The 16820-nt window shown below is 42.4% G+C and overlaps 1 protein-coding gene across 1 annotated transcript in view; it reads right to left on the bottom strand.

Annotated features, from left to right (window-relative positions):
- Positions 1–319: 319 nt before the first annotated feature.
- The window catches only part of ankrd13c (ankyrin repeat domain 13C), a 41627-nt gene continuing 25126 nt past the window's right edge, over positions 320–16820 (bottom strand). The window contains exons 4-13 of the mRNA XM_061239680.1: positions 13459–13544; positions 12490–12535; positions 11129–11195; positions 9085–9229; positions 8489–8620; positions 7452–7613; positions 4100–4179; positions 3337–3435; positions 2721–2821; positions 320–2381 (exon numbers count right to left, since the gene is read on the bottom strand). Coding sequence (XP_061095664.1) covers positions 2251–2381; positions 2721–2821; positions 3337–3435; positions 4100–4179; positions 7452–7613; positions 8489–8620; positions 9085–9229; positions 11129–11195; positions 12490–12535; positions 13459–13544 — 1049 coding nt within the window. The 3' untranslated portion in view covers positions 320–2250. The remainder of the gene's footprint in view (positions 2382–2720; positions 2822–3336; positions 3436–4099; positions 4180–7451; positions 7614–8488; positions 8621–9084; positions 9230–11128; positions 11196–12489; positions 12536–13458; positions 13545–16820) is intronic.

Genomic DNA, 16820 nt, shown 5'->3' with positions numbered 1-16820 from the left:
ATGCCACTAATGTAATGTAATGTACAGTAAATTGTAGTGACTGAATGAATAAATTGTAGTGACTGTATGAATATGAACTCTCACATTATACTTATATTTTTAATATATTTTATATTTGAGGAAAGAACTGGGAGAAACCCTTGTTTCACAGGTCAGGTACTATTCATATCCTATAAAACAAACCCAAACATTACACTACACCAAACCTAAAATGCACATATAATACTGTACTAATCTCACTCATTTTATTACTGATTAAATATTTTCTTTGTGAGCTTGAATTAGAAAAAATATTGTTTGTGCAATCATGAACACACTCTTGATATGTGGACATTTTATTTAAGTACATTTTCATACGAAAATAGTGTGGCAGGCTTATACAATGCTGTACAATCTGCATGTAGATGCAAGTTGAAAGTGTATATATTAGGTCCTGAAAGCTTAAGCCATGGTAGAGAACTTCAGGGGGAAAAAAAAGAAAAGAAAAAAGTCAAACACCAGTCACAACATACTGCAACAAATAAAAGGGGAGGCGAAGTACAAAACCTGCTAAATGTAAAACTTAGGAAATGTGCCACACTATCCAGTAGTGAGACATGGAAGCATTAAATGGTACCATTTAAGATATCTAAGGTCATTTTGATAAGCCACAGACCACTGGAGATAAAATACTACAAACATAAGTTGAACATAAGCAAAAACTGCAAATAACATACAAAATCCTATCGTTCTGAAATGAGCACTGCTGGTGCTTGGGATGAGTTTCTGTTCAAAGATCAAGTTCCAGAAGCATCCAGCAAAATATCTACGTCAGGAAGCCTAAGGCTACAAGGTCATGTTGGGTTCCTTTGACAAAACCTAGTTTTTATAAATTGAAAACAGTGCTGTGGCTTAATTTAACAGGTACATACAAATGTTAGAGCCTCCATCCTTTAAAGAGAAAAAAATTCGATCTCCAGTTGAGGTACAGAAGACCTAGAAGGCTATGAGTCCTGGAGCTGGAAACTAGCAGGCCATGGACTGGTAGCAGTTTCCACTGTGGCTGCATAGATCCTGAACCATACAACTCATAATTACAGGAAAGACTCCTAGATACCCCTTTGTACGTGCCGTACATTCTTGAGTGTCTGCGCTACTAAAGAACAGTCCAATACTGGTGACATACATTATGGATATAGGACAGTACAGTGCTTTTTCTCTATTTGGCTTGGGGTGGGATCCAAAATAGGGTATTCAATGGTAACAATGGTCTGTACTAATCACAAGAACAAACATCTGGCAGCATGCCATTAATGTAATGTTCATGGGGTGTGTAGACATGGGTGATAACAGATGAATGATACGTGTATGTACAACAAAAATAATAGATTCCTCAACTATACAAATTAAAATACCTTTCAATAACCCACTTGTATTATTTTCTAGCATAAAATTCTGCACCCGACCCTCCCAAAAAATGCCATCATCCCTATCCTTTACTCACACACGGTAAAAAAAAAAGGTTCAACAAAACAGCGACAAAGTAAACCAGACCCCAAAATAGAGGTATGTACACTCTTCACAGGGGAAAGGCCTGATTTAGTCATCTGTAAAAAATCAATTTACATTTTGTTTCATAATGTGTTCACTTTTCATTCTCATGGTTCAATTCTCACATCTAAGTAGACCTTCCTGTAACTTAAAATGTCCTCTGCCTGGTCAACTTTTACAATTTGTTAAAATTTATTTGTTACAAAGTTTAAGGAGAATATGAATACAAGGCTAACAACTTATAATGCCTGTCAGAGATGCCCGTCATCTTCGATCCCCGAGAGCTCAAGATGGCTTTGCTGTGGGGTACTGTCAACGCATTCCAAATTCTAATATTCGTAATATTACATTGCCTCTAGTATGATGCATTTAAAATTCAGTATCAAAGGGACGAATAAAAACTGGGACTGTAGAGTGCCCCCTGTCTGCCAAGTGAAGCTCAGCACAGTGCTTACTTGAAGTAGTGCATGTGGATGTCGCCAAGGTTCACGGACTGTCATTTTTCTTTTCCACATGAATTGTCCTACAATGAATTAAATGCCTCTGTAGAGACCGATTCCACACAATCCCTTTATCAGCGTTACATACAGCATTTAAAAATTTGACTAGCTTTGTGTTTATGCCAAGACACCTTCACAACTGCTTAAATGCCCTCCTATGGGTTGAGTATATTTGTCAGTTCAATTCTGAGGAAGAAGTTGCTCCAGGTTGCATGAAAGGTTAAAGGTCGGGGAAACGGCTTGGATCCTCTTTGTAGTCATTAGGGATTGTGAAGATGGATTCCTCAAACTCGTCATAGCGAAATTCCTGAAATGTCACAGTCGCTGTGATGGTTGGAAACACAGGGATGTCTGGAAGAGGAAATGGATATAAGAATTTATGAAAACCATAAACACAGACACAGACCATTATGTTTTCGATAGGTCAATACAATTATACAATAAATTGTCCAGACTCCTAACAAACAAGCATGAAGTTTACCCATAGCACCTTTGTTACATTCAACTCCACTATCTGTGAAAATTCAATGCATAACATATAACAAATGAGCCTTTTAAAAATGAATGATTACTGAATGAAAACCTTTTCTTCTGGGGAATACTTTTATCATCCTTTGAGAAAACAACACTGTCTTAAGCCTTTAATGTTGTAACTACTCAAACGTACATAAAACTATTTCACACACTTACCAAGTTTGACTGGAAATCCTGGTGGGAGTTTCATTTGAACAAATTCTCTGAGTTTGTTAAAGTGCTTGAAGGGTGCAATCACTTCTAATACATTTAATAGCCTGGAACAGAAATGGTTTCATGAGCTTCAGTTCATCACTTGACACAATAGATCTCATCTGAATTTAAAGGCCCACACACATATTTTTCGGGTTTTTGAGCTTTTCATATCATCCTGGAGCTTTCAATTTGTGTTTCATACTGATTCAAGTAAAACAATTGCAATTTCGGTAGAAGTGTGCATATTTTAGGGTATTTTTCTGAGCTGTTTGTAAAACGATTGTGTGACATGACATATGCTTTAAGATAATTTGACCAGTAATCTTATGCAAAGGACCTAAATTCCCTGATGTTTATATGCATGTTTATATGCTTTTGCATGACATTGCAAAAGGTTAACACAGAGAGCTGACCACAGGGGGTGGAGGGGTCAGGGTTAGGGTCTTTAAAAAAACCTATGTGGCTGCACTTTGTAAACGGCGTTTTCGATACTAAAACCAAGAAGAAAACACTGATGCACGTGGGCCTTTAAAGACATAAACAGGTGTGTGGAGAAAGGTAAGGAGTGGACACTTACGACTCAATGCCCAGAGGAAAGTCCTGGCTCATGGCTACAGTTGCTTTGAAGTTCTTTTTGCTCTCTTTACATACCAGTTCTCTCCCAAGATGTGGTGCCCTGCAAGTGTGTGTTACACACACACACACACACACACACACACAAATTATAAATAAACTTCAAATACAACAATCTTTTGTTACAAGTGTAATGCAAGACTGAGGACTGGGCCCCATTGTTCAAAATATCTTTGTACATCCTAATCGGAGGGAATTGAGGCTGCAATTAAACTGGTTGAATTAAACAGATGTGTAAATTCTGACACATTTCTGTGAATTCAGCAGGTCATATCTCCTTTTTTCATATCGGAAACTATCACGGTGGCAGAAAGAGGAGAGACGCTTTCAATTTGAATATGAAGCATTAAAGAGAGCTGAGATAGGATAGCTTCCCCACAGACAAATTATGCTGTGAAAACAGAGACCATCTGCAGTGATTGCTTTGCTGCAGCGTGCCAGTTTCAGCGATCAGCAGAAATGACACCGGAACAAAAAAACTGCAGAGCTGTGCCAGCCCATGGCAAGACTGGCAGCACTACCGGTGCGAAACTGCCAGTCGAGTGTACGTCCAAGCACACCCTGACTGGAAGCAGATCACAGACACCTTGTGCTGTGTTACTAAGCTAAAGCCAGGAGACGGTTCTTGGCCCCAAATGTACTAGGTAATTGGATGTTTAGAAGCAGGAAGAGGCCCAACAGTGATGGAGGCTCAGGGCGGTACGTACTTGGCGGTTTCGGCGGTGATGTACTCCTCCCAGGTGATTGTGCTAGGCGAGGGTGCGGTGAGGGACTGTCGCCTCACCGGCTGCAAGAGGGAGAAGAGACATTCAGGAATCACCAAGTACCAGCAACGGGCACGGACACCTGAATGCCCACACATGGGCACTCACCTTCACACGCTCAGGCCCGCCATATACCAGCTACGGACACACGCACCTGGGCACGCACACCTGAATGCCCACGCATACACACTCACCTTCACACGCTCAGGCCTGTGAATGCATCAGAAATAGGGCCATTCAAAAGCAAGAGGATATGAAACACAGAAAAAAGCGCACACATTGATAAAAGTTATAGATTTAAATATTAATTTGAACAATTCAGAAAAACAAAAAATACATAATATTTCTGGAATATTCAAGTGTTTGATATAAATATGACAGCACAACTCCCTCAGTTCAAATGGAGGGTAAAATGAAGCTGTAGGCAATCCACTTGTTCTCTCACTAGGGGGCCTCAGTGGAATGGAAATGGAGTTAACCAACCATGCCTATTTTCATGAAGCCATCTCCATGAAATGAACGGCTCCAATTGTGAAAAACATTTTGTATTTCACTTGCAAAATAATCAAGTTTTATTTTTGGTCCAAGTCATCTGAATAAATTCCAAATTTTTACAGCAGTCTATTTGCACACAGTGGGCAACCAAACCTAGACCAACCAATTAAATTTAAAGCAGGTCACATGAATCGTACAAACCGTGTACTGCAAACACTTTTATTCCACAGTTAAAGATAACATTTTTCATGTAGATCTGAGCACCAACACAGGTTTTATTTATTTCTTTTTTCAAAATAATATTATTTTTATTGAGCCTTTATATAACCAGAGCAGAGATTGACATCTCTTTTGCAACTGAGCCTTTGAGCCTGCATGTCTTTGGACTGTGGGAGAAGAACAGAGTACCCAGAGGAAACGCACACAAACACGGGGAGAACATGTAAAATCCACACAGGGAGGATCCTCAAAAGCCTCAGTTTTGCACCACTGTCCTGTCCTTGAGCAGTTGGAGCTGAATAACCCCTGGGTTATTCAACTTTCTCTTGTGGTTGAATGGGAACGTCCTCTTCCCATTCAATCAAACTCGGCTTAAGGCCACTTCAACAATTTAAACGATTGAACGGCTTCCTCTGGACATTTTGCCACAAACCACAACAAATAATACGCCACAGTGAAGAGCGCTGTGCTCTACCAAAACGTGTACGCTATGCCTGTTTTTAGATACTTGGGGAAACATTGTGGAAGGACATCATTTTTCTCCAGACAGATCCAAAATGGCTGTTTACTAAGAAGCGAAGGCCCTGTTGTGATGAGGTAGAGTACACAGGAGCACGGCTGTGTGATTCCTGGTATGTCACCCTATCATCTGCCTCAAAAACAGGGGCTTAAACTTCATCCACTGAGTCAATAGTTTGAACTCATGACTTAAAACCCTGGCTACTGCATACACAGCCAGTCTGTCAAGCCCTGATTCTGTTTTGGCCAAAATACGGCCACAGTGTGAAGCCCCAGATTCTTATGTTCCCATGACAAACTTTGAGAAACTTTGCCCAGCAGAAGTACAGCACATATGCAAATGGCTATGGTTCTGAATGACTTCAACTCTGCACCTCTGCAGGAAGGTGAAAATATCAAGAAATTCTGTAGAACACAACTTTGAAAGACAGAATATGACACGCTAACAAGATAATGGCCCCCGAGTATAAGGATTAAAAACCTTAACCATTAACTTGGCCCTCTTCCCCGATAAATAAGCATGGTGAGGTGGCTCAGACAGACCTTGACGTGGAAATGTAAACATCTGAACAGGCTGGGGTTCAGGGAGAATACGGCTGCCAGCTGAACAGCCAGCGGGGTTTTTGTTGTTAGGACGCAGGTGGCAATGGAGCTCAACAATCAAAACAACTTCAGACCACATCACAGGAAGTCGTATTCCTCACAAAGGCATGTCAGACAAATAAAACACTCGAGATAAAATTTGAAGCAAAACGGCAGATTTGGTTTGTATGAATACTCTAACCTGAGCACAAGACCTGCCATATTTCTCTTGTCATTGATGATGCATTGGGTACACTCGGCTGCAAACACAGTGGGAGGTCACAGGGCTGTGAATGTAGCAGCATGGTTTGCCTGGGCCAAACCTTGAGTTCCAGGGAAAGACTACAGATGAAAGCAAACAGATTCTTCAGACTGGCCAACCGCCGTAATCAGCCTAATCTTTTGGCATCACCAGCTGGAGGAGATCCAGAACTACACCAGGTGCAGTACTGGAGGACAACACCAACAACATCCCACCTGTCAACAGACACCAACGCTAAAACTGAAGTATTGCAGCAGACCAGAGGAAAGGTCTATAGTCTAAAGTAACTATCGACATAACATCTGGATAAGTGATGTGCTATGTTTATTGTCCTCGTAAAAAATTGGTAGTCATTCTTCACACAGGAAAGTCCTCCTCCAAATCTGGCCAGGCACTCCTATGGGATTTATGACCCTGTAGAGAGGTAAGATCGGTAATCTTGATACGGATATCAAAGCACAATTACTGGGCATAGAAACTAAAATGCTGCCATAAAACTGAATTATGATAGATGCCTCCCATTCTGTGCCATAATAGTTATTGACAAGACTGCATGAACAAATGCACATTAGTATGAATAATAGAACTACCTGTATGCCACAGGAATGAAATTCAATGCATCTATCATTCCCCAGTCATGCTACCAGAGCAGGAATAATGACCAACCGCTGACTTCATTGAACACACTTTAACCGGCCCCAGGCAAATTATCTCCTCTCATTTCACTGCAAGGTGTAATTTCAATATATTTCAATATTAATTTTTCAACACTTATATAAGCAACTCTATAATGGCAAAATTAAATTAAGTATTTATGCATTTTAAAGAATTCCAATTGAATTATTTATAGACCTATATTTGCATAGCAGAGCAGACACAGAATTAAACATATTTAGAGTAATAGTGTGGCCTGCAGTTTGTTTCTCCTTTCAATGGACTAGCAAAATAGGCTAGAGTAAGAAGCACATCCTTTATGGACTGAATAGTTCCAGGTCAGGGACTCACTCCTGTAACCGTGGGAATTGACCCACCGCACATACATCAGGAGACAGGGTACCAGGGAGCCTGGATTGTTCAGGACACTTGCCCTGTGAACACCTCTCCACATCCGAGACGAGCAAGTAGCGAGAAGCAAGCAAATGTTAGGATGAAGAGTCTGACGTGATCCTGGTGTTGTACCAGAGGAACAGAAAATAGGTTTGTGTGGCCAAGGCTCACCTCAAAGGTCTGCTCGATGATGTTTCCCCCTTTACTCAGGCTCTCCATGATGGCCTTGTTCCTCAAGATGTCCTCCTCGCTCAAGTGCTCTCTGCGCTTTCTGGACTCCAGCACCAGGCCGTTCACAGAGTAGAAATCCGCCAGGAAGTTCCCAACTCTCTCCTGCAGCAGCAGAATGGCCCACAGACAGAGTGACCATCTCTTAGTACTCTGAGCTACAGCACACAGCCCAAAGCATGCATTTCACTGACTACTCCCCTTCTGTTGTCGATGCTTCCAGAATGTGGGATTACATTTGAAGCATGGTCAGCAAGAAGTTCCTCTCGCAATGACAGATGAAGTGGCAACAGCTCCATTGACTTCAATGGGGAATACAGATTTCAATGGTAGTATTTTTTTTTCAGGGCGGTATATTGTTTCTTTGGTCACTAGTAATTTAAAGTGCCACATTACAGATGTCAAAATGTCCATACAGGCTGTAAAGAAATAATTTGACCAGTAATCCTATGAAAGGACCTAACTTCAATTCCCTGATGTTCATCATTAGCTTAGCACCTTAAGTTCTGATGGATATCTCATGTGAATATTCCGATACAATGTATGCCCAATTGTACACTTAACTGTAAAAATGACTAAATGTTTATCATTTATATTGTACATGCCAACAGAGCAATTCTTCACCATGTCTATTTCTCCATAGAAGTCAATTACGTATTAGGGAGCTTGTTTCTTGTTGCCAAGAGTCTCAGAGCCAAGTTGCCCAGATCTCTGACTTCCTACTTGTGTAATTTGTGACAGGAATTACAACGTACATGCATTTTACCATGCTTTTATAATTGGCACAGTCTAAGACAATTTGTATTACATTCCAAGATATCAGTGACTATTGAGTCTCTTATTTTGAAAAGAAAATGAACTACAGGGTACAGTAGTCCTCACAAAAATATGAATTTAAACAGAAAATATAAAAAGGTCATGAACAAAATCAAAAACAGAAACATCAAAGGATAAGTTTATCCAGAAGACATAAGACCCACCGTCTTGTCTTCCCTGAACAGCCATCCGGTCTGGGCTCTGGAGAAGGTTATGGACTTGGTGGAGAGCGTGGCTGAATAAATATCGCTACTCATTAAAATGTCCACCTCTTCCTCAGTCTCCATCTCAGATTCCTGAAATATAGATGACTGCATTTGTATGCAGGAAAGGAACCAAGCCAAATGGCAAACATCATGCAAGCTCCGCACAACAGCCCACATATTCAGTGTACCTGGACCATGAGATCTCTAGACTGGATAGTGCATACTCCCCGAAACCAGGAAGTGATTAGCTGTATCACTCCCAGATCGAGGCACTGCTATCATCGTATGAATACCTGGAGGTTATACTGGGTCTTCAATCATAGTACATTAAGTATGCACTTGTAAGTGGCTTTGGATTAAAAGCGTCTGCCAAATGACTAAAATGTAAAATGTAAATGTAAGTGATCAGCATGCATTTCTGCAAATATCATACATCAAGAAAAATGATGAGCCATAAGTCTTCCATTAACCAATTATCCCCTCTCCCGCACCCTTTCCATAGTAATCTGTTGCGATGTGTCACTTTTTGAAGCCACACTGAAACAGGCCTTCACCTCATGGTGTATCCTCTGGTACACCTTCTGCTCATTGTCCAGAACCACGAAAGATTCGGAAGGTGTGGCGTCCCCGTTGAAGATGAAGCTGAGGTCTCCGCGCTGACACTTCATGTCTGTGAAGTCGATGAGGGTGGTGTCCAGCCTTGGAGAGAGGAGACAACAGAGAGGAACTGTTCAAAACCACCATTAACCAGGGGGGCAAATCCTCAACCTTGGTCCCTGGGCGTCACACTTAGAAAGTCACAGAGAGGAGACAACAGAGAGGGACTGTTCAAAACCACCATTAACCAGGGGGGCAAATCCTCAACCTTGGTCCCTGGGTGTCACACTTAGAAAGTCACAGAGAGGAGACAACAGGGGGGAGACGGTTCAAAATCATTAACCGGGGGGGGGGGGGGGGGGGAAATCCTCAGCCTCAGCCCCTGAGCATCACATTATAGGAGAAACCAAATCATCACCACTTAAAGTGGTCCTTGTGGGAGAAAATAGATTTTTAGTCCTTAATATTGATGTGCTAACTGTATGTAGGGTTCTTTTCTTAGTGTGAAAGGTGACCAATTTTACTGGGGAACGGAATGAACAGTGACCACAAATAGGAAGATAACTCAGCAGAAAAGCTCTGTAAATAATGCATGAGTATTGGGGATTTGTGGAGCAGATCTCCTGAAAGAATGTAAATGAAGTTGTTTCCATTAGTATTTTACTGTCTGGTGTCTCCGGTGCTCACGGATAATACATTCAAACCGGTGGCTTATGACATGGCTTGATACGACTCATAAACAGGCCAGGAGAACTGCAGAGGCTCTGGAGAGGGAGACACTGTCACATGTGATACACCTTGCATGACTATCTCTGGAAAGTGGTGGTCTTTTATAAATCCAGTCGGCAAGAGCGGACACAGCCACAAAAACATCATAATCTTATGATCAACTAGGCTGTCTGGGTAGTTACACTAGCTAGATAGTCTACTTCCCACGGTCTATTTTTTACAGATTATAACTTCATTTACATGCGATTTCATAAGATAGAAGACGATGCCAGGGAGTGATAGGCTCAGGCTATAGAGTTGGACCATCAAGCAACTATGTAACCGCATGAGGACAGCACCAGAGTTTGGTTTATTTTTGCCTCTGCTGGTCTCTAAATATAACGATTGAATGCAATTTGCTGACATTATTAATTTAAATACTAAAATAGCAATTCTCTACGATGGTTCCCTATTCAGAACAACGGCAGATTTTGTTTGCCCCCTCGAAAGGCTCTGCCAAACATGACTATGACTGGATCCATAGCAGGAAACCTAGCAACAGAAAAAGTTTGGAAGGCAGGACAGCGATGGAAAGAAGCAGCAGACTGCCATTACCAGATTACCGGAACAGCATAAGTACAGCATACATTAACAAGACTGTAAATACGTGGATGAGGAATCTGACTGAAAGGGGGTTATTATGGTTTCTGGGCAGAATCAAATTGAACAGTGCTGAAATACCGAAAAATGAAATAAATTATTATTTTAAATACTGTATATGGGGCCTATACTATACATTCTGTCATTATTTGCTGCGAGGAGAGAACTAACGTGTTTTTACAAGCAGATGCTAACCCAGAGAGAGCAGTGATTTCACACTCTAGTTAACAGCACTCAACAGTGGAGAACGGCACTCCGGCCAAGAAACTCTTACGAGTGCCATTTCTACACAGCTTTGCACACGCAGCATAACTCATGCACTGCAGTAAGGCCCCTTGCAACACACGCTGACTGCAACTACCATGCATTTATCAAACATGGATTATCCTCTTTTCTATTTCCCCCCACACACATTCACGTTCATTCCAGTTAATAACAAGCACAGTAGAGCCATTTAAGAACTGACAGTCCCACGTACTTAAAATAATTTAAATAACATTACCAACTCTGAACCAGTATGTAACTGACTAAGCATATTTGAAGTCACCAAGATGAACGCATGGAATGCAGCTTTATTCTGTAGGTTCTGCGTATGAAATAAGCCTAATGCAGCATAATTCATGAGAACCGTACCTGATGTTGATGCCCTGCTTGTAGATCTTGCAAGCGTCTGAAGGCAGCATTCGGGAAAGCAAAGGCACTGGAAGATGAGGAAGAAGAACAGCAGAATGAATACAGAACACAGGGCAGATCTGTAACAGAAGATGTAGACATCATTTCACTAGCCTGTTGTAGTATGATAAGAGCTTTTCTTTTTGCTTTTCTCTGCACCAGCTTTGTTCCATGCCTCTGAACTGCCACAAATGTGTGATAGCACAAGTTTCTTTATCATAACATATTGATTATTATATCCATTTTGCGCAATTGAAACTGTATTATTGTCTGTGGCACAACATGAGGAAAGGAACAGTCATTAGCTTAAGATAGCCTGGATTTATCAGAATCACATCCAAGACTGGTAGCATTCTAAGCTGATGTACAGAATGACATATTTCTGAAGTGAAATTTTGCTGTTCCGTCCTGTTTCAGATCTAAAAGGTTGCCTCTGAAGAACTCTAATTTTACATTTCCAGTATTCAGGGTGTTTCACAACATTCAACTTTTTATAGTTATAGTTATTTAGAAAATACTTCTTGTTCAGCAACTATAACCTTGACATTCAAGTCAATGTTTTCTCTGCAATGATCTATGTTCTAGTGTCTGATGAGCCCTGGTTCCAAAGCTTCTTTGGACAATTTTATGCGATATAGCTTCGGTTTGCGTCTTTAATTGGATACATCAATTCTAAAACAGAGCGAGTGATCATTCAGAAACACAGCCTATTTATCCACTTTTTAAATTACTGTACACGATTACTGTATACGAGCAGACAGCACAATTTCACAAAAGCTACAAGTGGTGGTTAAAGATTACAACAACCAAAAAAAGATTTATGAACACATCAACTGAGTTGTAGGAAAAAAAATTGCATATGTATTGCCAGCAGGGGGAGCATTTGTCAGTCTCTTCACAGAGGCCACTCCCTCAAACAGATTACCCCAGTATTACAAACATAACCTCTCCTTTACCCTGTCCAGCTGGGTAAGCTTGGATCTCTCCTTCAATTTATAATACTTACACTGAAATTTAGAAATATTGAGTTCAGAAGAGGCTGATGTGGGAACAGGTTTTTGTTTTAGCCCATCACTATGGCAACAGATTAAATTAAACATGGTTTTCAATCAAGACCTCGATAAATAGAATCTGGTATCTTAGGGCTGGGTTATAACAAAAACCTTCACAGGGGGCCCCTGATTTAGCACTTTGTAAAAACAAGGATTTGAATGTGAAATATAAACTGTTCTATGAGAGGGAAGAATATTTCACAATATAAAAAAATAAATTCTGGGTAATTTGAGTATAATGCACATTATTGAATATCAAGAGAAACTCACCCCAGCTTTGAAAATCCCAGTGCAGTTCCAAATAAAAGTCCCCAAGCTGAAAATTGGGAAAAAATATTTATCAATAAACATAAACATGAGAAGAAAATAATAAGGTAGCTGTTCAATTAACCAACATGTCTTTTTATTCAATGCCCAATAAATACAACCCATATCGTTTTGGGGCATTGGCCAGACGGGACAATACAGTGGTGAGAATGTAAATGTTGAATGCCGTATAATGCATTAGATTTTTGGGAGCTGTAGTTTCCTTGTCATCATTGTGAAAGACAGAGGTGAGACAAAGAACTCAATCTCCCAGCCCCAGATCACACGTCACTGTGAGGTCATAGAGGCAGCGTTTGTGATGGTTGGGTCAGCAGAAGAGTGCTTGCGGCTCGACCCACGCAAAGGGCAGCAGATGTTCCCCCTCTACAGCGGGGCGACCTTGGGCATCGGTGCCCTTCACAGCCCAGCCGTGGGCCCAGGAGCGTGGCCCAGGAGCGTGGCCCAGGAGCGTGGCCCAGGAGCGTGGCCCAGGAGCGTGGCCCCCCGGCAGGCCGCTGTCTCCCTCCTCAGGGTTGCTGCTAAAGGCCAAGCGCTCCCGGAGAGCAGACGTGACAAACCCCTGCCTCCGCAGCAGTGGAGGGTGGTAATGAGCACTCAGGGCCACTGAGTGCAGAAGGGTGACATTGCTGAAGCTCTCTGAGGGAGGCCAGGAAGGGGGGGTGCTGGTGTCACAGCCGGGGAGGAGAGGAGGGGGTACTGGTGACACAGCCGGGGGGGAGAAGGGAGAGGGGGGTGGGTTGCTGGTGTCACAGCCGAGGAGGAGAGGAGGGGAGGGGGGTGGTCTCACAGCCGGAGAGGAGAGCAGAGGGGTGGTGTCACGGCTGGGGGAGGAGAGGAGAGCAGAGGGGTGGTGTCACGGCTGGGGGAGGAGAGGAGGGGGGGGGGGGGGGTGTATTGGCCGGGGAGCCGTACCTCTTTCAGGGCTTTCAGTAGCCTCGGCCTCTTGTCCTCCACGCTCTCTCTGGACTGCTGCTTCAGCTTCCTCAGCAGGGCCGTGACTGGAAGAGAAGTGGAAAGAGCATTAGTGGGGAAGCCCGGTTAGGCGGGAGGCCTTCTGAGTGCACGTTTCACAGGCCACTTCCACTTAATGCACCTGCGAGGCAGATAAGAAATCGCCAGCAAGGCACAGTTGAAAGCAGTTGCTTTTGCGGTACACATTCATACGCAGGGCAGATTTTACTGTGCGCACCACAGTGAAATCTGTATTACCAAAGGGCAATGGCCGATTCAGCAGAAATTCAAATGACTAATGAATTTTGTTTTGCAACCGTAGGTGGTCATTGCCTCAGTCGATGTTTCTACAACTGATAGGAAAGTAATGAAAGTAGCTAGAGGCGCTTTTCATTTTTAAAAAGGACAAGGTGACAATAAATACACAAGTACACTGCTTTGTCGTTTCTGAGAAAAAAAACGAATCACTAATCACATCCAGGTGGAATAATAGGCAAGGTCCTTCCCCAGCAGGGGTGAACAGTAGCACTTGCTGTCGCAGTGAAATAGCACCGTTAGCTTTGAATACTGCCCTGAGCCTCACACTCTCTCCACCCTACACTCTGACATCTTTACAACCGAGAGGAGTCTCTGACATTAAGGCCATAATGATGTGCTATAGGTCATTCCCTTTGCTTTGGGCAAAAGACATCAGTTCAGCTCAGTTAATAAGTCAGATGCCAGTGACCTCGCCCCTATTTAAATCCACAACATACTCCCTGAAGCTAACCTCTCCACTTCTGTAAAATGTCCTATACTTAATTTCTCTTAATCAGTTCTCATGATCCTTTCCACATGTATCACATGTATTTTTTCTGTACAGAGTAATTTTTCAACATGAATTTGAGGTGCATTCTAGTGGACACAATGAAAAACCAAACATAAAGACAATGAGCTATAGGACAGTGGATGTCCATGATTAATAATAAAAAGTGTGAATGTGTCCACTACAGCCAATTGACAAGGCAACAATACAACAAGACTACATCCGTAGTCTGGAGCATTTCAGAAGGAGGTTAACCTTCAAATAAATACGAATCAAATACCATCTGTTAAAGGCAGTAAGGAAGTCACAGAGTAACGACAGAGGAACCTGGCCATGACTCAGAAAGTCATGCAAGCTGTTCATTCAGCTCTTCATCTAAAAGGACCGCTTAAGGCAAACACTCAGAGATGGATGTGGTTTTATCAGAGGTTTTTTCAGTGCATTTTATTCTTTTCAATGTGCATGTTATTTAAAGTGGTGCGTGTCGATCCCAAATAATGAGCAAGACAAATGACAAAAATTAACGCCCTGAGAAGTTCAAATATAATCTTACAAACCAATAAAAAGCACCATAACCAATAGGAATGACGAGACACTGAGACTGAAGACAAGGATTTAGTTTCATATTTTTTATGAAGGCTGCTCAAAAACGTCATAATTTTGTGGCATAAAATGGCAAAATAAAATGGCAAAGAATAACAAAAGAAAACTGTGGCTATGGAGCCGTAACTACATATGGTGGAGCTGTACATCTTCGGCTTCATGTCATCGGAGATGCAGTCGTTTGTACATGTAGAGGAGGAGACGTTGAGAGGTTATGACAATGAATAATCTGTCTGGTAACTCAGCCAACTGATGATAGTATTCTGGCTGTTATTGTGCCTGAGAAATGAGCCCTGTGAGCAAAAACAATTCATTCAGAGCTTGGAGTAAATGCTAGGTTCCGTTAGCTAGGCTAATTACGTCATATTTTCCTCAGTGTGACTAGGCCCTAGTGATGACGAAGTCCCAAGCATACAGCAGCAGGGTTTAAAAAAATAAATTAAAAAACCCCCAAAAAAAACCCAGGTGTCCCAGACTCAAACTAACCCAAGTTCCCACCCCCCAGAGTCGGACCAGGGAAGTGCTGAGCAGTTGTAGCTCTGAAGGAGGCCAGCAGGAGATGCTGAACGCAGCACAGCACAGTGGGAGCCAGAGACGGGGCTGTGCGCCGGTAACACACACGTGTGGTGCAGAGTGCTGACACGGCGCTCAGGAAGGAGCCCACAGTGGGATTGGGCCGTGAATGAGCGAGCTGCCTCACCCCTGCTGCAGAAGCAGGGCGTTTAGAGATGGAAAGGAGCCGGGAAAGCATGTTCCGCAAAAGGGCTCCCAGCAAAAACACGGCTGTTCACACCTGGGCACGTGGCCTTTTAAAATGTCCCTGGCAGGAACAGAAGGCACACCACTTGCATGTAAAATGCAACAGCTCCATTGCAGAATTGTGAAGCTCATGTTTACGCATTACAATAATAGTAATAAAAAAGCGCCTCTTCGAATAGGTTTTGATGAGTCAACATGGAAAATCCGCATTGCACAACCACACAACACAGATCTTTAAAACGGCACAGATGACATTTTTCGTGGTGTGCTTTCGCTCGCTTGTACAGTGTGTACAGTAAACAGTGGAGCGGTCAGTCAACTCTGGGTGACGCGGTCAGGCACTTCCCATGATTCAGTGCCTGAGAGGAGAATGTGATCACAGTGCGAGCCTCAGTGCCAGGGAGAGGAGAGGGGTCCAGCTGCACAGCAGAGCTCAAGTTCTCACAGTAGCCCTCCGGCTGCTGCTGTGCACACAGCTTATGTAAAGCACAAAACCTCATCATTCATTTCTGACCCCCTGCGGATCCTGCGTGACAAGCCCTCAACTTGTTTTACCTGCCCTTTGCATAACTTTTATCAGGCGCTACCCCAAGTCAAATGCTTCAATCTTTTAATATCAACCCTGTACATTTCTACAGATGAAATCTTTTGCAAATACTGCAAACAAAACTATTGTTTTACTTGAATATAGTTTCTGGGGAATGACATGTTAGCATTTTTACAATATAAATATATGAATCAGGTCTGGTGTGAAGGATATTTCACATAAACTGCCTGTGGCTTCAGTCTCCAGGTGACAACGAAAATGTGAATGTCAAGCTCCATCGTCTAGCTGGTTATTCTTAGGGCCGGGCTGAACCTGGTCTCTTCTAAAAAACCGCTGGCTCAGACATTGGCATCTGAAGGTTATCTGCAAACCTCCAACTGAAGCTTCCCAGGCTTAATATCCTGAGCCCAGAATCCATGTTTATATTTAGTTAGCATGGGCATATTTCTCAAGAAGAAGTGTTTGTGCGGAGTTAAAAAATAGCTACGTCAACGATTTTAGTGTTTTAGGGTAAAGTGTACTATTGCTTGGGGGTATCTACTACATGTTCAGCATTCTGATTGGAGTGACCTTGTTGTCTGCTGTAAGACAGTGGCAAAAAGCAATCGA

The sequence above is a fragment of the Conger conger genome, chromosome 4 (assembly GCF_963514075.1).
Source record: "Conger conger chromosome 4, fConCon1.1, whole genome shotgun sequence".
NCBI lineage: Eukaryota > Metazoa > Chordata > Actinopteri > Anguilliformes > Congridae > Conger > Conger conger.
This window is presented reverse-complemented; position numbering and strand designations above follow the sequence as displayed.